General features: G+C 35.9%; 3 protein-coding genes across 3 annotated transcripts; 1 reads left to right on the top strand and 2 right to left on the bottom strand.

Annotated features, from left to right (window-relative positions):
• The first annotated feature begins 4,335 nt into the window (after positions 1-4,335).
• On the top strand, positions 4,336-7,453 carry LOC121763848. The gene is made up of 7 exons (XM_042159938.1): positions 4,336-4,648; positions 4,723-4,813; positions 5,152-6,021; positions 6,147-6,209; positions 6,293-6,510; positions 6,743-6,855; positions 7,221-7,453. Exons 1-7 carry the CDS (start codon positions 4,589-4,591, stop codon positions 7,339-7,341), a joined length of 1,536 nt encoding a protein of 511 aa, XP_042015872.1. The 5' UTR covers positions 4,336-4,588; the 3' UTR covers positions 7,342-7,453.
• Positions 7,454-13,603: 6,150 nt separating this feature from the next.
• LOC121765423 (probable LRR receptor-like serine/threonine-protein kinase IRK) lies at positions 13,604-17,861 on the bottom strand. Its single transcript, XM_042161578.1, has 2 exons — positions 15,706-17,861; positions 13,604-15,269 (listed from the first exon to the last, which is right to left on the bottom strand). Exons 1-2 carry the CDS (start codon positions 17,175-17,177, stop codon positions 13,814-13,816), a joined length of 2,928 nt encoding a protein of 975 aa, XP_042017512.1. The 5' UTR covers positions 17,178-17,861; the 3' UTR covers positions 13,604-13,813.
• Positions 17,862-22,309: 4,448 nt separating this feature from the next.
• Positions 22,310-23,086, bottom strand: LOC121764461 (probable serine/threonine-protein kinase PBL23). Its single transcript, XM_042160475.1, has one exon. It carries the CDS (start codon positions 23,084-23,086, stop codon positions 22,310-22,312), a length of 777 nt encoding a protein of 258 aa, XP_042016409.1.
• Positions 23,087-23,349: the final 263 nt, after the last annotated feature.

Here is a 23,349-nt window from a genome sequence, read left to right as displayed (position 1 = left end):
GGTTGAAAAAAGGGTCCAATTAGAGTCTATTTTAATCAACAAGCTGGGCTGGCCCTGTATAGACTTGGGCCGTGTTGCTTGGCATGACCCAATCCCAATTGACAACTTCTCTCTAACTATTTTCCATCCAACAAATCCCTTTATAACTAATCTCTTCTCCAATGAATCACATCTTTTACTGCTAACTTTTCTATAAATACTAGTAGTATGCTAATTCTAGGGCTCCAAAATTTCTAAGCATTCTTCTAGCTTGTTAGGTATTTTGAGATGATAAAACACATAGAAGAAGGCTCGGAGCACTTGGTTCGTGGCTTGGTCGAAAGGCTCGGATGAAACAGAAGATAGCTCGCTCATGCATGCGGTTGAGAGGAGTTAGTTTGTTACAACTTATCTGTTACACAACTGCACAAGAGAAGAGAGAGCTGGGAGGGTTTCATGCAGAGTATATAGCTTAGTTCAAGAGAGAATAAGCAGCGAGAGAGCATCCCATATCAGAGAGACACTAACCGTGGGAAACGGGGGAGTGAGCGAGAGAGATCAAGTAGAGAGGAGAGGTTCCAACTATGCATGTGTGCTCTCGAAACCGGGTCGTGTTTCGAGTGAGTTGAGAGCGTTCTTGTAAATCTCCGTGAGATATGAGTGTGTTCATCTCCATTGTATCCATCCATTGATCGTCAATGAATTACTTCTTGATTCGACCGTGGACGTAGGCTTACGCCGAACCACGTTATATCCTCGCGTTCTTATTGTTCTTTCGATCTTGCTCCGATTTGATTTCCAACAAATGGCGCCGTCTGTGGGAACGAGGAGAATCGTTGGAAGAAGTCGGAGATGAAGAACGGAGGGAGATGCTGAAAGTAGCGTCTCGAATGCAGCGGTCTTGGAGAAGGAGATTGAGTTCTTGATCACGTCAGTTGAAGGGGACGACGGTGTGGTCAGTTTTGGTTCGTGCAGCTTTGAGCGATATTGTTGAGAAGTTTTCTGCATTGGCGATTCATTGTGGAGAGAGCTCGAAGGTTCATCGATCAAGAAAGAGGGAAGTTCTTGGTGATCGTTGGTGTAGCTCGCTCAATGATCGTTGCTCATACTGATGATCCATAATGGGATCGAGTATGGCGATATGCAACTCATTTCCGAAGCCTATGATGATGTTGATGGATATTGAAGGCCATGAGAGCCTTGATGAGATGATGCTTCAGAGGCAGACGACGATGGTGAGATATCTTGGATGGTGCAAAGATGGTGTTCGACGAAATGCCTGAAAGAGAAGTAAATTGACGAATGAAGGGTTTCTTGAGGTTCCAACGGTGCATCCAAGTGGAAACGGTTACAAAATGCGGTTGCAGCATAGGCCGTCGTCAAGAAATGCCGGAGAGGAATGTGATTGCTTGGATGATAATAATCGCAAGGCACGTCAAAAAGGAACTCGAGTAGGACGGAGGCGTGACGACGACGCCATGGCTCTGCTCTCTCAGATGGAGACGCTGGGTTATCGCCCCAATTTGGCGTCGTATTCGTGTTTGATAGCTAGCCTCGGAGACATCGGGAGGACGCTGGAGGCGAACGCGATATCCCAGGGAATGGTTATTTCGGGAGGTAGGCCGAAGGTTGGGCTGTTGAATTTGATGCTCAGAAGCTGTTTGATGAAAGGCCTTTCAGATTTGTCCGACGAAGTTTTTGTGCGCGATTTAAAATTGATCAAGGGAATCTGAGCAAGCATGTGAATCAGAGAAGTATACTTCAGAATCAATCTGCTGCATGATGCAAAGTCTGAAGACGAGTTACTCAAGGAGCAGCTCGGTCTGTTGGAGATCTCAATGAGAGATGCGAAGATGAGTAAGAGCAACGTCGATGACGTCATGCTCGTTAGTGGTCCAAGCAGCGATCCTAAGCGATGAAGGTGGCATAATCTTGGCAGAAATTCAGATATCACTCATGAGAGATGTGTTATATCTCTGGGGATCAGCAACTCCAATTCTGAATCGGGGAAGATTCAAATTAGGTGGAGGTTTTATCGTCCGGTGGAGGCGATCGTCCGGTGGAGGCGTTGTGGCTGATCAAGGAAGTGATAAAGGAGGATCTGGGGATTAATTCTCGGAGTCAGGATGCTGACAAGAATGGTCAAGGTTGACAATGTCGCATACATGGGATCGACAAGTTCGAAGGTTATATGAACTTGGTGAATTTTGAATTCGAGAAGGGAAGTGTTTTGAGTCATCTCAAAAGGTGGAGGATTCTTCCAACGATTCTCCTCGTTCTCATCTCCCTTCTCATTTACCTCTAACGCCGAGGCAAGGCCATGATGAATTAGCATCGCCCGCATTTTCATCCGCCACAGACCGAAATCATTCCTACCCGTGAATTTCTCGGCCTCAAACCTAGAAGCCATCACAACCTCCAATCGAATCACCTGGATGCAAATCAGAAAACCAAATCAAATCGATCGCGCCTCTCGCTTCCCACAGACGGCGCCAATTTGTAAACTAATAACCGAGGAACGAGTGTATGATTTGATGTTCTTGAATGGAGATTGAATCGAAAAGGAATTTTATTCACAGGAATTGAAATCGCAAATTGAAGAAGAGAAAAATAACAGTATGAACTCTAACTAACATTCAGCTGCTATTTAACAAAACTAACGGCTAGTTTTGATCTAACGGCTGTCATTAAATCCATCTAACTAACTACATCCAACGGCTGCTGAAACAAGACATTTTAACAGCCGAATCTTTACAAACTTTCATCTTTCACTCCATGATACTGGAGCTGCTCTTGATTGTGGTTGAGCTATCACACCTTATCACATAGCTTATGGTCAACTAGATGAGCCAAAAATATTGAGTAATTGGGCGAGTGTTCTAATGCTGAAAATCATACATAGAATGAAGTTTCAAATGAGTTTCAAGAGCAAGACCAAAATCCAAACAAAAGCAATAATCAAGTCGAAGCCTGGGGATTTCTTTGGTTCATAGTCCAGCTCCAAATGTTATTGACAAGGTAATTCACACGAATGAATACATTATAGGTCTACCGATGGTAAGGACCATATATACTCAGCTCCCGATCTTGTAGCATATCAAGAATTTTCGATCTGATATGCAAATCGTGCTACACATAATTACATAACACGCAAAAGTAAAAAAACAATAGAACAAAATGATTGTTTTCCCTTAATGTTGTCTTATTATTGTTGATAATTGACATCATACATTATTGGTAGAATTCTTATACACATAACAATAATCTACTCTTTCTATCTTTCTTGTTCCAGATCGTCTCTTGGTTAATTCTACTCCTTCTACTTAATTTATTTCATATCCACTTCTTCCGTCTAAAATTTTCTACAATTCGTATTTATCTCAAAATGATTTGAGGTCGCATGGAAATGGAGTTGGGGATTTAACTCGTTTCATAAAAATTAAAAATACTATCATTGATGTATAAGATGGATCAGAGGAGCAATATCAGAATTGCAATCAGTTATAGGGCTGGTAATTTTTCAATGATACAAAAATCTGATACGAACCCACACAAAATTAATGAATTTAAGATAAGTATTATTGGGTTCGTATCTTTATCGAATTGACCAGTTAAAAATTTATTAATTTTAGTTGGGTTCAGATGAATGATCCATTGTAAAATACTTACTCATAATATTTTAATTTTTTATACGTTTTAAAATATTATAATAAGTGTTAAATTATGTAAAATCAGATTTGTATCGTATAAATCAAGTTTCATTGTGTAATATTAGGTTTTAGTCAGATATAAATTATATAAATCATATTTTTATAGTATAAACTGTGTAGTAGTAATATGTTTTCATCATATATATTGGATTTAATTGTGTACATCACGTTTTAATTAAGTAAATCGGTATTTTATCGTATATATCATGTTAAATTATGTAATATCTGACTTAATCGTGTAATATCATACTTTAATCGTGTAAATCAGATTCATGTCTTTGTTGTGTCGATAATGCCTTCATATCATGTGCGGGTCGGCTCGGGTTTGAATAGCAAATTGGATGTTTCTTCGAATTGATAGTTTTCCTAGCATATCAGATTCAGATCAATTCTTATTAATTAGATAATTTATCAAATTGATGCGATAATAACTCAACACACACAATTTACAAATTGTACTAATTAGATCATTTATCAAATTGATACGATAATAACTCAACACACACAATTTAGAAAGTGTACTTAATTAGACATGTGAAGAATTTGCAAGGATGGAAGGACCAAACTGCAAATTCGCGGCAAAGCCACCTTTTGTCCGAACTTCCATTTGAATTTAAAAATCTGAAATCTGAATACCCAAAAAAAAAGCAAAAAACAAATAAAACCAAAGCGCCTTCTTTAATTCTCAGCGCGCTCCCTCTGCAATTCAAAATCCGATACACATCTCTCACATTGAGAGAGTTACAGTCATAACCCCGTTGACCATTTTCAAATTTTGCCATTGTTTCCCTTGTCCAAGGACCGATTAAAATAGAAAGTTTTCAGTTTGAATTTGAGGTTTTGCTCAGCAAAGAGCGGCTTTAAATTCTTGAAATTAATTTGAAAGATCTTTTCCTATCATGGATGGTGAGCGTTCGGTGCAGAATCAGTCTCCAATAACTCACAGATCTGAATCAAAGGTTGGATTTTTTTGAACTAATTTCGGTTTCTTTATTTGTGAAACTGATATTGGGTTTTGATTTGGCTGGAACAGAAGAGGGGTTGTATGGAAATTGAAGAAACCTCCGAATCTTCTCAAAAGAGAGTGAAAATGCGCGATCTTGAATCAGTTTTTCGCGCCGAAGGTAAATTTTCTTGAAATGGTTTTACTGTTTTATTTGGACTTTGATGTTTTGTGTGTTGTTTAAAGATTCAGTTTTTACATTTGCTATGTCAATTGTGACATTCGAAATGAATTAGTTTTTGAATTTAAAGATTCATTTCTGCAGAGTGTGTTATTGATTGAGAGAAATCTAGTGATTTTAGAATGCATTATCATGTTCCTAATTGTTTCCTGTTTCCCCATTTTTTGTTTGGTTGTTATGGTTTAGGTAAACATCTTGTTTCATTCTGTTCTGTCATGTGCAATTGTGTCAAATTAGATGAAAACCAAAATATAACAATGATGATTGGATTCATGTAGGAAGAGAAAGAAGTGATTCGATGAATCCGGATTCAAGAGTGCTTGATCTGAATGTTCATGCTGGTTCTGCCAGTTGTGTGGTTGGCGATGAATCGAATAACCTCCCGGCATCTGAGAAGGAAGATTTGCATTACAACGATGGCCTAACTAAGGCTAGAGGGTTCGACTTGGACCTAAATGCTGCTCATGTTTCAAGTTCTAACAATGAGCCTTGTAAAATGCACGAGCATTTGAGGTCTCGAGATGACTCTGATTGTGTCAGTTCAGTTGGCCCGTTGGAGACGAAGGATCCAATGAGAGTCTGGAAGGGCTTGAAACAAAATAATTACTTGTCTAGCTCGTATGGAGCTCCACCTCTCGCAGTGCCAAAGGTGCGTGGGAGGAAGAAATCTAGCAACGATGTAATGAAGAAGAAAATGGAGCTTGCAAAGAAGGAACAGATTGATAGATTTGCAAGAGCAGCTGCTCCAAGTGGCTTGCTTAATGGGCTTAATCCCGGTATTATAAACCATGTGAGAAACAGCAAACAGGTTCACTCGATTATAGAGGCCTTAGTGAGATCAAAGAAGGACGAAAGTAAACGTAATCAAATCAAGACGGGTGCACATGAGCTCTCTGAAAGAAGGGAAGCTATACTAGGGAAAAGGGAGATGGGGGAGTATGCTTTCTTCTCGAAATCAGTATATCCAAATACGGAGATCACAAGAGGCGATGGTCCTAGAATGACTTCACGTTGTGTAAAGGAGAATGAGGATGAAAGACTGCCACTGCAACTACCTTCATCTGTGGTAGTTGGCACAGAGAATGCCAGCTGCTTGTCAAGCGATGAATCGGCCAACATTAGCAGCGTCACCTCACTTTCTCTGAAAGGTTGTTTACTTGAATTCTTATTTTGATTCTATGGTTTGATACATGGTAGTTAAACATCTTACCACTTTCTTTTGGATAGTCTTATTTATGCTCGATAGCTGAAATGGATTTTGGTTCGATTTCAGCTGCTAATATAGCTACACAATGGTTGGAGCTTCTACATCAAGATATAAGAGGGCGGCTTGCAGGCAGGGTTTTTTTGTCTTTCAATTATATAAAGTTTCGTATTGGTAGTGTACATTTTCTGATAGAGATTGGTCTTTATATGCAGCACTAAGACGCAGTAAAAAGAGAGTTCGTGCAGTTATTAACACAGAACTTCCCCTCCTGATATCCAGAGAGTTTTCGTCTAACCAAGAGAATAATGTACCAATGATAAGTTCTACTACTAGCCATTTTGACCAAGCAACTGCTGATGCTCACTCTGTTAGATGGAGCACTCTCTTCGGACAAATGGATAAAGCACTTTCCGAAGAAGAAGGCCATCTGGTGAGGTTTCTTAGCATATTTACTCGAGGAATCATCTCTTGCATACATGTATTGGATCTGTGTTTACATATTACATCTTCTTTCAGGCATTTCCAACTTGCTCACATATCTTGTTTGAGCGTTTATCTCTTTTTATTCCCTTTATTCAACATATTTGTCGTTTGTCTCGTTGGCTGTGCATTTGATTGATAGACTAGTTACCTGAATGATCACTCTCATCGAATATTATCAGGAGAATTGGCTGAACCAAGTGAAGGAAATGCAGTCATATTGTGAAGTTGGTCTCAGCACAAATGGTTTGCATCACCCTTCAGAGCAGGGATTTCCTCCCAGATACGACAACAGGTAAAATTTCGACTTTCTTGTAATCAACGTTATACTTGATAACTTACCACTCACTTACTATCAACAGTTTCTACTAATTGGAGTCAGCCTTTGTTGTTATTCTTTATCTGCTTCCCTTATATTCTCATTTTCAAGTCCATGTTAGTTCATCCGTAACGTGTATATATACATACTATAGCAACGTAACCGAAGAAGGATGTTCTCACTTTCCTCCTTGAGAATCCCTACATTGATCCTACTGAACTTTATGATTTGTTCAAACGATTAAAACAGTTCGATTATAGCAGCTTCACACGACGAAGAATATTTGTGCCATTGGCAATTGATACCTTTCTTGTTACATTGCTGAATTCTTGAAAATGCAGATTAGGAGGAGCAGAAGATTTCGAAAAGGGTTTAGCTATAAGGGCTGCTGCTGCTTCGATATATTCGACTTGCAACTTCTTGTTGTCGAAGGAAAACTTACCTTGTTACCAGTTATCCTAAGCTTCCTAACTGCCATTCATATTCTTGACTAGACTTGGATTATGTAGTCTTGGATTTCTTTTACTATTACCAATATACACTAATCTTTCATTTCAAATTTGTATTTTGCTTATCTTGTCAAAGTGTATGTAGATTATTAAATTTGATTTCTCAGTTTATTAAAATTTACTAAAACGAAGTCATACTAACAAGAGACAAAATCAATGATGTTGGGATTATTTGGATAGCATAAATTGATAGGGGTTTTGCTACGTACAAATATTGGTATTTACTATCTTCAATTATTTTTTTGAATAATTCATTTGCCATTTAATATAATCTACTACCTTGTACATTTCATACTCTAATTAAAAGTATCATACATTTTCCTGAATCATCATAAATCGGTTTGAATCTACAGGATCACAAAGTCCGAAAAGTAGATAAAAAAAATAAGAAGTGAATAAAAACACCAAGCTAGTTTTATTGAGTTTTTACAACTTACATTTGACAATAGCATGCTTTTCGCTTAAGGCCAACTAGAAAATCAAGATTTAAGAAATAAAGCTAGAGTTGAGTTACAAAAAACCCTAATTGATCTACAGTTCATAAGAAAACTTAAAAGGAATAAAAAGAAAAAAGTAACAAAAGGAAAGGATAGCAAAAATGAATTTATGAGTCACGCTAATTTTTTTTTGGTATCGTTTCATATGTCCCAAAAGGGAAAAGAAGAATGTATTCAAGTGTTCAAATTGTAGTGCGTAAATCCATATAAATTACACTAAAAATTGATGAGTACCTAAGAATCGGCAGGTTGACTCACGGTTCCGGCTTGTTGGATTTTAAAACTACCTCCGTATTTTAAAAATAGAAATTATTTCTATTTTGGACCTCATAATCCATTTATAGTCTAATACTGTTTTATTATTTTTACTCTTCATCTCTCTTGCTTTATTTATTTTTTTCATTCTATTTCTTATTTTTCAATTTTTATCTCTTACTTTATCAAATGTGTCTGTATTTCAAATACGGAGGTAGTACATGATATGAATTAAACATTTTGGATCGATATATTATGGCAAATGCGAAAGTTGGAGACACAACGCATGATTAACCTCTTAAATAATTTAATTCAAGGTCCAATCTATTGAAATTGTACTCGGCCCATATCATTTTTATTCCCAAGCCCAACCCTTTAAACATTTGCAGCCCAAAACTTGAGCCCAACCTTTTGATAACACCGCGAACCACCACTGTAACATCACTCCATAAAGTAGTGATACATTTTGTTATTTCGGTCCGTTCATAACCTAATGTCGTATTTTGTTCTTAATAATTGCTATTTTGTGATCCTTTTCCTTTTGTTGATGTGCCAGACCATCGGGAATTATATGTTGGGCCTTTGAGCCCATTAGGTTATATATTTAATATTATTAGGAGCCACGATTAGAGTTATGTGATTAATGTTGTTTCACTAATCCATTTTGTAATCTCTCACTATTTTGGTTTAAGCCATATTTTTCTCTGTCTTTCCCCGTTTTGCATTTCCCACGTAAAATTTTAGGGTCGTTTTCTTTCTATTTTATGGCTTTGTTGTGTTGCAAAATTTAACAATAACTATACTAAACACAACACAATTATAACACTTAATGTTAGTACTCCACTTCTTATTTACCAATATTCTCATCGGAATTATAATTAGTACACTTAAAATTAGTGCCTTTAACAGAACAAACTAACATAGTCTAAAATAAAGGAATAGGACTATTGTGGTTATGTTTTGTGATTTTATTATCTATAAGTGGAGTTGTCTTGAAATTGTACATAAATCAGTTAGTGGTGTGACAGTTCCTATTTATTTTTAGGCAATTTTAAACGTCATGGGCTTACATTGAAAATAAAACAAAAAAATTATGGGCATCACTCTCACTTCAAGAAAGTGCTTGTATACACTTTTTAATTTTGTTTTGAGAAAGCTTATATATATTCTTGGTCCAACATAAACACATGTAGATGCTTAAAACATAGCCCAATAAAGTAAAAGTGCAAATATAAAAAGTTGTGAAAAGTGATATTAGAAATCTCCTTTTAACAATCCTAAGATTGCTTTGGAATGTGCCTAATATTCTTCTTGATTTACTTTATCATGGGGGTGCATCTTCATATAATTTGGGAAATTTAATTGGGTGGATATGATAGAATCAATAAGATGTAATCGGAATTGGATTAGATTATTTGGATTATTTAATTTTTTGTTTTATTAGTTATTTATGAAAAAAATTACTAATATATAGTATGATTAAATACAAAAAATAGAAAAAACACCAGATTTTGATTGAGTATTTCTAATCATAGAAACTAAACATTAAATTAAGTTGAATTATGTAACTAATTACTCCATATTTTATTACTCAAACCAAATGCCCACAATGTGTCTAAATGTTTCCACTCTTCTTAGTTGTTTTCTTTTTAATTGGGAAACATCAAATAGCAGATACATATAGGTGATTAATGTTGAATTAATATCACTTTCACCCATTGCTCACTTTTATCATCATATATCGAAGCCTGACACAATATTGACTCTTGACTCTTGAGTAGCTCAAAATATTCCAAAGCATGTATACTATATTTATCAAAAGGGTGATGCTAAATGATCATATTATGGCCGGTCATAATCATATTTTATAATTAAATTTAATGCACTTAGAAAGTATCAAAATTTCTTTGACTACTTTACCATTTGTCTTAAATCTCCTAGAAATATTTGCTTAGCCTTTATATATACGCCCTATACTAATTATTTCTTCTCTTATTTTCTTATTTTCTTAGTTTTTATTTCTTTTTAGTCATACTCATAGTATTTGCTCTTGAAGGTGACTTAATATACATAAGGCAGTGGAAACGGAATAATAAAATGGTAATGCATTTCCAATTATACTACAGATTACTTTACTGCTTAGTATATTGAATAATTTAATTTTAACTAGAACACATACTATAATATAATATTAATAATTTGTCAAAATAATTCAGATTTAATTATTTACTAAATTTAAAATTTTATAACTAATCTTAAATATTAAATATAATTAACCTTGGTATTATATCACAACATACTCATTATTAAGGAAATGTAATGCCACATAGATCTAAAAATTAATTTTACTCAAATTATTTACGTCATTTTTTAAGTATATATTTCATAAAAATTTTGCAGTAGCTTCATATCTGACGTTATATAGAAAAACATAAAAATTAGTTTGAGTTTATAGTCTACCTGAGAAATTTTCTACATAAAAAATGAGATTTGGTGTATGGTTATTGGTTGGAGATGGTCTAAGTTTGAAAATCATAATAAATAGAAGTTATAATTTTATAAGTTAAAAAATCACAAGTATTAAATTGATATATGAACAAATTTTAAAATAATTTGAAAATAAATAAATTGTAGGAGTATGAAATAATATGATTAATAATTTTATAAGCTTGAGACATTATATTTATAAATATTATAGTAAAGTATGATACAATAAACTTCTACAAAATTGCAAGGAAGTCTTATTGTCATAAACAAATTCTCAATTTAAGTAATTATGTTCCACAAAATTATATAATCTATCATTTTTAGTCCGTCCCACAATAATATGTACTTTATAATTTTAGAAACTATTTTTTCTCTAAAGAGGTAAAATACAATCTCTACTGATAATACTTTAATTGTTTTTTTTTATCTTTTACTTTATCAACCGTGTATTAAAATTTGTGTCCAAATAAAAGTGCATACTTTTGTGGGGTAAGTATGAAACATGTTTTTTTTTCAATTTACTATTCATTGTTGAATTATGCTACAATCAATTTGAACTAATATTAACGGAATTAATTACGAAAAATAATTTTATAATTTTAATCAATTTTAACTATCCTCCTACTACCACTATTCAGTTTTAATCAATTTAACTATACTACTACTACTATTTACATCCCAAATGTTGTTTTGTTTTATATTAATTTATTAAGTTATAGAAAAAAAATGGACAAAATGAATTTTGATTTTTAAGCAAATTAGTGGAGTATAAAATTAACGAGTCCTTAATTTTTACCATCTATCTTTCTTTGACTCAAATTTTTTTTTTGACTGATCTCAGTCAATAGATTTTCAAAATATTTTTATAATTAATCTTATAATCATGAAATTCAATAAATTTTATATTTAATTGAATAATTTGATATTCAATTGGTAGATCTATACATAGTTGAAATAATTGGATGTTTCATTGATTTTACATTGAATTGATAATTTCAATTAACCTTAAAAAAATTTGAAAAATACAAAATTTGAAAAAGAAAACTAAAAACACTATTACTAAAATTATATAATAAAGTATAATATAAATAGAAATAAAGTAGTACTAGTAGTTGAGGAACGTCTAAAAAAAGGAATGGTATTGTGAATTAAAAAGAAAGGGCAATGTTGTCAATTGAATTAAGCATTAAATGAGACAATTATTTTATTAATATTTAAAAGTACATATATTTACAGAAATGCCATTTATGGCCAGCCATATTATGGCCACATAGACTTACCCTTATCAAAAATAATATGGTGCTTTTTTTAGAAGTTTAGTTAGAATAGTGTTTAATTGTAAATGGATTTTTTTTTTATGAAAACGACTTTAAATGGAAATTACTTGCGTGATTGGTTCGATACATTATACATCAATGCATGTCATGTGTATATTTATGATAACATTTTAAATACGGCAATAAAACATGAGATTACTATAAGTCACAAGATATACGAATCTTACATAGGCCTCATAATGACGCACCAATAAACGATTAACTAAAATCATGCTATACTTGTAAATAAATTGTTTAATTAGTATTTTGTGTGAGTTATTGTGCAAAATATCGTTTGACAAAATAATTTGCAAACTCCGACCTAATAATTTATGCTTTAAATATGCCTTTGTCAACACTAAATTTGTCCCCTATTTTAATTCACTCGATTATTATTCTCCCTTTTCCATCCAATCGAAAATCAAACAAATGATTGGATTTCCAACTGCATGACATGATTGTTTAAATGACTATCGATTGCATCAAGCATGCTCCATAATGCATGCCTATTATTACCACATAAACTATAAAAAAATAATATACTATATTATATAATATATTAATGAATTGTCACAAGTGCCAGCCAATGTTGAAAATGCAATTTGGTTAGGTTGTTTAGGTGCCAACATCATTATATTTAATTTAAACCATAGGGTTAGTGTGACAACTCATTTTGGGCACCAATTCACATGCTCCTAGATAATGTTTTCATTAAAATGGCATAAATTCAGCATTAAATATTTTTGTCATTTCATCTCGAAAAGATGATAAGGTCATGCTTGTGACATCGAAGCAAATATGAGCCTTGTATTGTATATAATTTATATGTTTGTATTCTGGTAATTTTCATGCAAGATTGTCTATATATATTTATAATATAGTTGGGATAGGAAAATGATTGGACATATATATTGGCATAGAATAATTCAGAGATGAACATACGACTTAGAGTAAACAACAAAATAGTAGCATAGAATTAATATGACAAGAAAGAGTCAAAAACCGCAGAAAGATATGCCTCCAAACATATAAGTTTCTAATGCAAGAAAAAGACACCAAGAAGAAGAAGAAAAAACATGTGAATTTCAGACCTAACATAAGTCCTTCATGTGACTTTGAAAGTGTGAAAAATATTATTCCAACTTGTCTGAATACTAAGCAACAAAAAATGCATTTAAACAAATATTGACATTATTTAAAAAAATATAAAAGTAACAGCAATAAAGTTGGATTCCCCTGCATTTTCTCCTTTCTTTACTTGTATGGTTTGCCCATTCCCTTCTTTCACTTTTCTTTTTTATATTCACAACTCAGATTTCATCAGAGCCTCAAAGAAAATGAACCAGTTCCAGATCATTGGCTTAACATCGCCCCATACGTAAATACACATCATATCGAATCGAATTGGATAACAGTTCATATATTTATTTGTGTTTACTTGTACGTATATTAAGAAACCGAGGAAATTTACTCAATTTACCTCTAACGTGGGGACTAATTTTTTTGAAACCCGACACTTATTGTGGGATGGAAGGAGTAGTAATTTACAAGCATATCATTCGTTTATCAAGCAAAAATATGTACATCTGTGTCTCTCACATACACACAAGGAACCAAGGATAATAGACAAAACAAGAAACAAGGTTGGATGAGCCAGGAATGGAGAATAAACTAATGCAATAAACGATGAGACAAAATCCACCATTTACCCTGTAAACGTCCAAATACGGCGAAATAAATTCGAATTCCCAAGTGCAACAATGGAAAACGAAAGGAATTACAGATCTAACAAAAATTCTGCCAAATTAAAATGGAAAGGGAGAAAGAATACAGATTTCTTCTTGACTTGCACATTATGATCACCTAACAGTTAGCTTGAATCTCCCAAATCATCCTGGCTTTCCGAGGGGCATCTGATGAGCTCCAATATGTTAACCACTTCTGCCATGTCAGGCCTGTTCGACGGCACCTGCGAAGTGCAAATCAGACCTAGTTTCATCACCGGGATCACCTCCTCAGCCGGGAACTTCCCTTGCAACCTCCCATCAACGCACTCCTCGACCTTCCCCTCTTCGAGCGCTCCTCTCACCATGTCTGAGAGGACCACCACGTCGTCCTCCATGTACTCAACTGGCCTCTTCCCGGTCACTACCTCCAGGATCAGTATGCCGAAACCATAGATATCACATTTCTCAGTAATCTTGACAGTTTTGCATGCGAATTCGGGCGCCATGTAACCAAGAGCGCTCTGGATCTTGCTGCTTAGTACATACCGGTCCAGCATTGGCAGCAGCCTTGCTAGGCCGTAGTCTGCAACCTTAGCTTCTCCGTTGCTGTCAATCAGTATGTTGCTAGATTTCAAGTTGTAGTGAATCACGTTCATCTCGTGCAAATGAGCCAACCCTTTCGCAGCACCAAGAATGATGTTGAACCTGTCATTCCATGACAGGTAGTTTTCGCCTTCTTCGTGGAGATGCTTGTACAGATTCCCACCAGAGACGAATTCGTAAATGATAAGCTGCAATGAGGGAGTCCAGTAATAACCATCAAGTGCAACAAGATTGGAATGGTGAACTTTGCCCAATTTCTTCACTTCCCTCTCAAATTCCTCTTGGGACTTGACAAGACTAGACACAGTGAGTTTCTTGATGGCAACAGAGCGTCCATCCTTAAGCATAGTCCGGTAGACGGCCCCAAATCCTCCACGGCCAAGTTCACAATCTTTATTCAGAAGGGCATGCGCCCCCGTGCTAAAGTCAGGATCACCCGAGAACATGACGAGCTTCCCAGAACTTCCATCCGTGGAAGGCGACTTGCTGAAGTCATCCCCACCAGAGAAAGTAAGAGCTACTGCAGAGCGAGACATGGAAGAACGTACACGAAGGTTAAGAACAGTGATGGTAATAACACCAATCACAATGGCAGCTGCTGCACCGATAGCTATTAGGGCAGAAATGCTGAGGATCTTCTTTCCACGGCCAAAGCTTGGAGCAACGGTAGTAGGCGTTGTATCATCAGTAGAGTTTGGATTGAGGACAATAGGTTTGGGAAGGACTTTGGAGCAAGTTCTTTTGACAGCCGATCCACAAAGAGACGGGTTTTCTGATACAGATGCTGGATCAATGGTGTTGAAGAAACTACCAGCTGGAAGTTCACCTTGTAGCTGGTTGTGTGAAACGTTAAATAACTGAAGGCGCACAAGATTTGCCAGCTGCTTCGGTAGGGCTCCAGTCAGTTTGTTGAAAGAGAGGTCAACAGCTTGAAGGTTAGAGAGCTTTGAAAGGGAAGCAGGAATAGGACCAGTTATTTCATTATGCGCGAGATACCTGCAATTTAAACAGAGTATGAACGAACATTCGCAGAATAGCAGAAATTATATATGAATATATGATCGCCTAACAGACTTCATAAGTTCAGCATATTTTCATAAATGTAGTGGATTTTATTATTTTATGATCCAAGTCATAAGGCACATCTGTTTCTTACAGTAATGGGATCATGCATTTGTTCTCAATATCAGTAAGCACCTTACAAACATCAATCTCTATCACGTCTGTATACATTTAAGGAAAATTACAGTACATCATAAACTAAGACAGTAAAACAGCAAAACCAGCCATAAGTTCTCACATGATCATTTAGCAATTATAAGAAGTGTGCTAAAATGAGAATCAAGTTTGAGGATATTTAAAAAGCAAGAACATGCAGGAAATTTACAAACTAAGTAGCATGATAGATTATGAAACCAAGAAAAACACTTACAAGGACGTAAGTGAACTGCAATCTCCAATTGACAAAGGAAGGTTGCCCCCCAGTGCGTTCTTCTCGAGTCTTAGTTCCTCAAGGGATGTCAGTCCTCCAATCTCTGAAGGAATGCTGCCATTCAACCCATTCTCACTCAAATCCAGAAAATTTAATAATTTCAGTTGTCCAATACTTGATGGAACCCCACCAACGAGTGAGTTTCTGGAAAAATTTACTAACTGCAAGCTGCCAAAATTCCCAAGGGCAGCTGGAATTGAGCCAGATAGCACATTTCCGGAGACATCCAAGACCAAAAGCTTTTTCTGAGAGTTCTCTGGTGAAGAGGCTAAGGCATTGTGAATGCTACCGCTCAATCTGTTGCCTGAAAACAGAACTTGCTGCAAACCAAGTTCGAACACCCATAAAGGGACGCCACCCGTAAAGGCATTATGACTAATGTCAAAAGCCAGAAGGTTTATACAATTGCTCATGGATTCAGGCAAGCTCCCTGTGAGGGCATTGTTGGATACATTAAGAATCTTCAACGATTGAAGCTTCCCCAGAGAAACCGGAAGTTGGCCGGTAAAATTGTTCTCCGAAAGATCCAGGTTCTCAAGGCTTCTCATTTCCCCAATCCACTCAGGAACCTCCCATGTCAGCTCATTGCTACCTAAAGCTAGATTGTTGCACAATGAAAGCTTCTGCATTGTTGTTGGCAGCCCACCAGAGAACGAATTTCGACTCAAATCTACTGACCTCAACAACATACAGTTCCCAATCCCATAAGGCACTTCACCAGAGAACTCATTACCCCTCAGATTTATAACCCTCAAATTGTTCAAACCTTCAATCCCCTTGGGAATTTCCCCATCCAACATATTATCAGACAAATCAAGCGATCTAAGCCCCGTCATCGCCCACATCCCCACTGGCAAAGCCCCAGAGAACTGATTACCTGAGAGGTTAACCGAAGCAAGAGCCGAGCAGGAGCCCAGACTCTCAGGAACATGCCCTGAAAACCTGTTCTTAGCCAATGAAACTGATCTTAGAGATCCACATTGGCTAAAGAAATCAATAGCAATCTCCCCCGACAAACCATTCTCACTCAAATCCAAGACTCTCAGATCAGAGAGCTCAGCAAAGTTGAGGCTCAAGCTCCCGGTAAAATTGTTGTTCGCAAGCGACAACTTCCGCAGAAATCGCAATTGAAGAAGACCCCTCCCGAGCTTTCCCGAGAGGCCGAAGCCATCAAGGACAAGATCAGAGACTCTGTTGGATCTGGGGTTGCATTTGATTCCAACCCAATTGTTACATGGGCTATCGTCATCTTCATTCCACGAATCCAATTTCCCATCAGGATCTTTAACATCAGCTTTGAACACAATTAATCCCAGAACATCGTCATTCAATGACGGACTCAACGAATTCACTAACAGCGGAGATAGGCAAACGAAAAACGAAAGAAACACAAGGCTTACAACACTCCTCATTTTCGAAGAAATCGGACGAGTTAAGTTAAGGCATAGACAAAAACTCAACACAAGACAACCCCTGAATTCCCCCCTTCGAAAAAAGGAAACCTAACAAAAACCGATAAGCTGAATTTGAAATTGAGCTGAAACAGTAACTAATTCTTCAATTCCGTTAAAACTTAAAACACTAAACAACACAAATCCTCGAAAACTTAGATAGAAAAAGTGGCGCTTCGCCACATTTCAGCTCTGAACGGTTGCAGAAAAACCTAGAACAAGTAATTAACAAAAACACCCTAATTAACCAGACATTAACAAAAGCAACACACACACACCCCGAGGAAGCCCCCAAATCACACTAGGTATAAGTGCTTTTCCGAAAGCTAAAAGCGAAGGAAAGGAATAAGGAAAAGAGAGCGAATTTATGTGTTGAGGTCGGAGAAAAAAGCTGGATTTTGGTTTAGGAGTAGAAGTTATTTCGATCTGAGAGGAAATGACAAAGCTCAAATGCGAGAATACACTTCGCCTGAGCCTTATAGAGAAGAAATTGGAGTAGCTGCGGCAAAGTTTTACCGGAGAAACCTGCCGGAAACGGAGATTGAGCGGGAGATTTCCGGCAATGGACTTTAGTGGACCAATTGAATAGCCATTTCTCTCTCTTTCTCACTCTCTCTCTCTCTCTCTCTAAACTTTATTGCAGAGTAGATGAGAGAGAGAGAGAGTCATGCATTTATCAACGGGAAAAAAAAGTACAGTGGAAAAAAGCAAGAAGAGAAGGCGGGCTGGCGCTTTCATTAGTTGGACACGTGGCTTATTTCTACAGGCCATTATTTTTCCAGCGTGGACTAAATAAAATAATACTACTACGTTGAAAAATAAATAAATAAATAAAATAATACTACTACGTTGAAAAATATTAGTTCTGTCATCTTCATGACTTTATTTTTTCTTGACATTCTTTAAATCAATTAGAAAATGCAATCGTTGATTTATTTGATCATTTTATAAGCTTCTACAGTTATGATATAGCAAAACAGCGTATATATAATTCAATAATTTTATATTATAATTAGACTAAAGTCCAATTTTGGTCTCTTATAAATACCCTAAATTTTTTTTATGGAAAATGTACGAGATCAAAATTGGACTGTAGTCCTAGATTATAATTAAGTTATTAAATTGATCAAATATTTTATCTGTTAATTTTAACAGAAAATGGTTATTTTGGACTAAAAGAATATGTTTGAGATCAAAAGATACCAAAACAATATGTTATGGACCAAAAAATCATAAATTTAATATATAAGATCAAAAAGAATTTTAAAGCAAATGTAAGAGACAAAAATTAGACTTTAGTCTTCTAATTATTGTTCATTTGATTGGTTTGGGTGAGAAAGTGAATGTGATAATTTTCAAACAGCATTTACCTATGAAGGCTACAAAGCACCTGAACTAGATAAATGAAGGTAATTAATCAATTAATAGATATTGTTACATTAATTACAATTAATAAAGCATATTCATTCATTTCTATCTACTCTATATGTGTACGACTTTATTCCATTATTTCATCCATACTTTCCATTTTAGTCTCTCTTAATCAAGTGCAAAAATAAATACTACTGTAGCACTTAATAGTCAATATTGAAGTGGAGTACTACTATTTATTTATTTGGTCGAATTGGAAACTATAAGTTCAGCTATTTTTACAAATTTTTAGATGGGCAAACTACATTTTCTAATAATTTAAATAAATTTTGTAAAAAAAGGAAAAAGGTAATTAATGGAGGTTTAATTTCCTACAGCAAAAGCTTAATTGGGCAGCCTAAAAAGAATTACTTATCATATTAATGAGATAAGGATGAATATTTTTCATTAACCAACACATGTAATTCACCATTCCATCATAAACTTCGATAAATGGAAATACCTAAATATGATGACAATAATTAAAATGATGTAAACAAATGAAAGTTGGTTGAAAATGATAAATGGTTGGTGGGGGCATTAAAGAATATTTATTGTGTGAAGCTTTTGCCTTTATAATGCTGCTCTCAGCTTTAAATTCTCATTCAATTTAAAGAGGTCCACCACTCCCAACACAACTCCTCTATTTTTTATTTTAATTAATTTTACATTTGCTTTTGGATGATAAGAATTAGTAGTAATAATTTATATATTTACTAGTACAATTTTACAATATTGTAGTACCAAATGTTTTATTATTTTGATTGTTATATGCTTTGAAACATTATGTTGAAATTGACTCCAAGTTTTAAATAGGTGATGTTTAAAGCTATATAATCTTATCTTAAGGCCATCCACAATGGAGCCTAGCGGACCGCCCAGCCGAGCGCCGGCGCTGGGCGGTTCGCTAGGCGAACCATTGCGACCACCCAGCGGAGAAAAGGAGAGAGAAACCGCCCAGCAAAAGGAGAGAGAAACCGCTGGGCGATGCGCTGGGCGGTCCGCTCGGCGCCATTGCAGCGCCCGGATCGCCCAGCGCACCGCCTAGCGCGATTTTTTTTTCCGAAACACTATATATACGCGCTTTGTTCGTCATTTTCATTCGCACCACTTGTTTTAACGAGTACTCTCTCTATCTTAATTTCTGTACAAGCTCAACACCTAGAAATGGATCTCAACAACGAGCCTAGTTCCGGGAGTAGCGGGTCACAAACTCCCTCGATCCCCGTGGGAAGTGGATGGGGTCAGATGCCCGGGCGAGAGCGAGAGCGACGGCGGAGACGACGACGGAGACGAGGAGTGAATTGTCACTCCTTTTTTATTATTGTTTTTTTAATTAATGTACTTTTTTTAAATTATTGTACTTTTTTTTAAATTATTGTACTTTTTAAATTTTTAATAGTATTATTTAAATTTTCCCGTATATGTCTCGTAAATTATATTTCGTATATTGTGTGACTGTTAATTATTTCATTTTGTATATATTTGTTAAATAGTAATATGGATAGTATGTGGCTAGACTATGGCTGAGCTATTGCTGGGTTATTTGCTTGTTTTGCTGATGTGGCAGGAGGATTTTTAGTGCTGATGATGTGGCAGTGGCTAGGCTATTGCTGGGCTGTTGCCATTATGGATGGCCTAAATGTACTATGAGATAAGGAATGTAGCTAAATGTTACAGTAATCATAGTTTGTACTTATAAATAAAGATTTCCAATATTCATTGATGATTTATATCCCATGATGATTTCCTTAAAAAATTCCACCATAATATAGAAAGTCAAAATTACTACATATTTTAGAGGTGTGATTTGAATTGTGCCATGAGAACAAGCACAAACCAAATTCATCTAAAATTTTATCTGAAATATCTGTGTTGAACTTTCATACGTGATGCATGTAACATTCTACTATTATTGTAGTATACCTCTTTATTATTGCATTTCATTCGTTATCTACAAATCATGAAACATAATTTAGACTGCACACCATGAAAATTGATGAGTTTAGCACCTTTCCCAATAATTGACCAATTTTATTTGAAAACACTACAAGAAGTCTACGAAAATTCTCCCCCAAAAAAGTCGTCTGAATTATTTTCATTTGGTTGGAAAAATGATGGGCTCAAGAAATTTGTCTATTCTTGCAAACTCGAGGCTAAAAAAAATAAAAATAAAAGATTCATTCTTGAAAGGGAAGTATCGACTGCAGGCCAATCTTTTACTATTTTTTTGTCTTTCAATGTGAATTTTTCTTCTTTTTGGTGTAAGAGAATTACTGAAAGTTTTAAATAATGTTATAACTGACTTCTTGTTTTGAACCTATAGAAATTTTGAGCAAAACATCAAAATCATGAAACAATGCATAACACCATTTCCCCTGCTATTCTTCTAAGGAAACAATGTTATTATATGTATAGAACAAACACAATGCCAGCAGCTTCAACAAATTTTGAAATTCGTATGATTTTATCACCTTTTCAACTGCCACGAGAGGGTAGTCTTCCCCGATTCTATCATCCATAACCATCTGTATCCCTTCATCATAAGTTAGTCGCGGTGTTGCCCAACTCACAGGGTTCATTCCCTCCGGCAATGTAGGATCTAGTGGTTTCTTCCCGGTCAAGAGTTCGAGTAGAACCATACCAAAGCTGTAAACATCACCTCCCTGACTATCCCCGTCTTTCGAATATCTGCCATCATATGATAATATTATAACTACAAATTCACAATACTATTTTTCTTAATTCCTAGGAAAAATAACATACTGGTGGATGATAAAGTTCGCACGACGGCCTTTCTCCACGAATAGGAGGATAGTTATAAGAACATGGATTGCATATATGAAGATCAGTTATCTTAGCCGTACTTCCACCATTAAAAATTAAAACATTGCTGGATTTGATAAGACGATGAATCAGATTTCTCGCCATGAATGTAGCACAATCCTTTCGCAGCCTCAACTGCAATTTTAATTCTTTTGGCCCATGGGAATTCCGAAGTAACGCGGCCGCTCCACGTCTTCTAATTCCTCTGTTTCATATAGAAGCCCCAGTAATCAAACCTTGATATTAGGTCATTATTAGTATAAAGAATGAAATAAGGAGGAGCCCACCATGAAGAATGTCATGTAGAGATCTTCCTGAAGTGAACTCGTACACATAGTAATCCATATCAAGTGTCATACAAAAACGATGTAGCTTTGCCACATTTTCATGATTAAGCTTTGATAGTGTTAAAACCTACAAAAAACGATATGTTCTTTCTCAAGATGCAAATATAGTAATATATGAATTATGCAATTTAAATCACTCATGCATGAACTTAGTAATTGTATTGTCAAACCTATGCTAGAAATGCTTGTTCTGGCAACTGACACTTGCATTGTTTAATAGCAACATGCACCGGACCTTGTCCGGTACCATAGTGTGCATAGTAAACAGTACTTCCTCTTGTTCCGAATCCCAATAAATCTTTCACGTTCTCTAACTCAGCTAGTGGAATGGCAAGATCTACGATTAACGATGGCATGTTAATGCTCTCTTGATTGACCGATTCATATTGGGACGCGAGTTAGGCTAACTCTAGCTGGGCCAAAACTTCACTCATATATGGCCGTTTCTTTCGTACTTCATTCAAGCACCTTTTAGCGATATCACAACATATCTCAAGGCTATATTACGATTTACGAGAGGTTTCCATGAAAAACAGGGTCTAAAATCTCACGAGCTTCTCTGTATAAAGCCCAACTGGGCAAGATGCGTTCCTCAAGTGGACGTCTATTATCAACTTCCCATCTACCACTCAATACTTCTAACACCATCACCCCAAAAGAATATGTGTCACTATCCCTTGTAAGGCTCTTATACAAACAATAGTATGGATGAAACATGCCAATATCAGTCGTACTAACATGGCTATGTAGGTCATCCAAGCTAACATTAGCCACAAAATTGTCATCTAGAAGGATATTTGAACTCTTAACGCCGCGATATTGTTTAAATGAGCCTCCACAGATGAAGTACTGAAGATGACAAAAGGCTCGGGCAACTCCAATCAAGATAGTAAGTCGTTCATTCCATGAGAGCTCTGAGTGACCATCCTTTAATAGTCTGTGGAGGTGATCTTCGAGTGTATGATTTGCTATGTATTCATACACAAAAATCATCTCGTCCTCCTCCTTGCAGTAGCCAATAAGCGACACTATATTGCGATGGTGGATCGGACTAAGTGTGGCAATCTTCACATGAAATCCGGTTGGCGTTTCAATGGAAGCTTTATTCAGGAGCTTCACTGCCACCATCGTTTGTTGGTTGTCGATGAAACCTCTGTAAACTTTACCAAAACCTCCTTCCGCCATTTCATGCTTACCGCTAAAATTGTTGGTAGCCGACTTGATTTCCATTAGAGAGAATTCACGACCATGTTGTTTCACCGAGGACGATGATGATGATGATGCCATCTGCTCAACTAGTGTTTACACTTTGTTTGTTAGTATTCAATGAATAAAAAGAACTGAATCCTAAAATTCGATTTAATGGGAATTCAGATTTTTTTTTGCCGGAGTGACCAAATTATAAAAATCAATACACGATGAAACACTTGTTTCGACTCCCACAATTAATCAAAGAGGGAGAGGTTTATCATAATGGTCACAAAACAATTACAAAGTCATCATGCCCTGGGCGACACACGTGCTACAATGGCCGGGACAAAGGGTCGCAA

The sequence above is a fragment of the Salvia splendens genome, chromosome 14, assembly GCF_004379255.2.
Source record: "Salvia splendens isolate huo1 chromosome 14, SspV2, whole genome shotgun sequence".
NCBI classification, from domain to species: domain Eukaryota; kingdom Viridiplantae; phylum Streptophyta; class Magnoliopsida; order Lamiales; family Lamiaceae; genus Salvia; species Salvia splendens.
The sequence above is the reverse complement of the archived record's forward strand: the minus strand, read 5'-3'. Positions and strand labels throughout refer to the sequence as shown.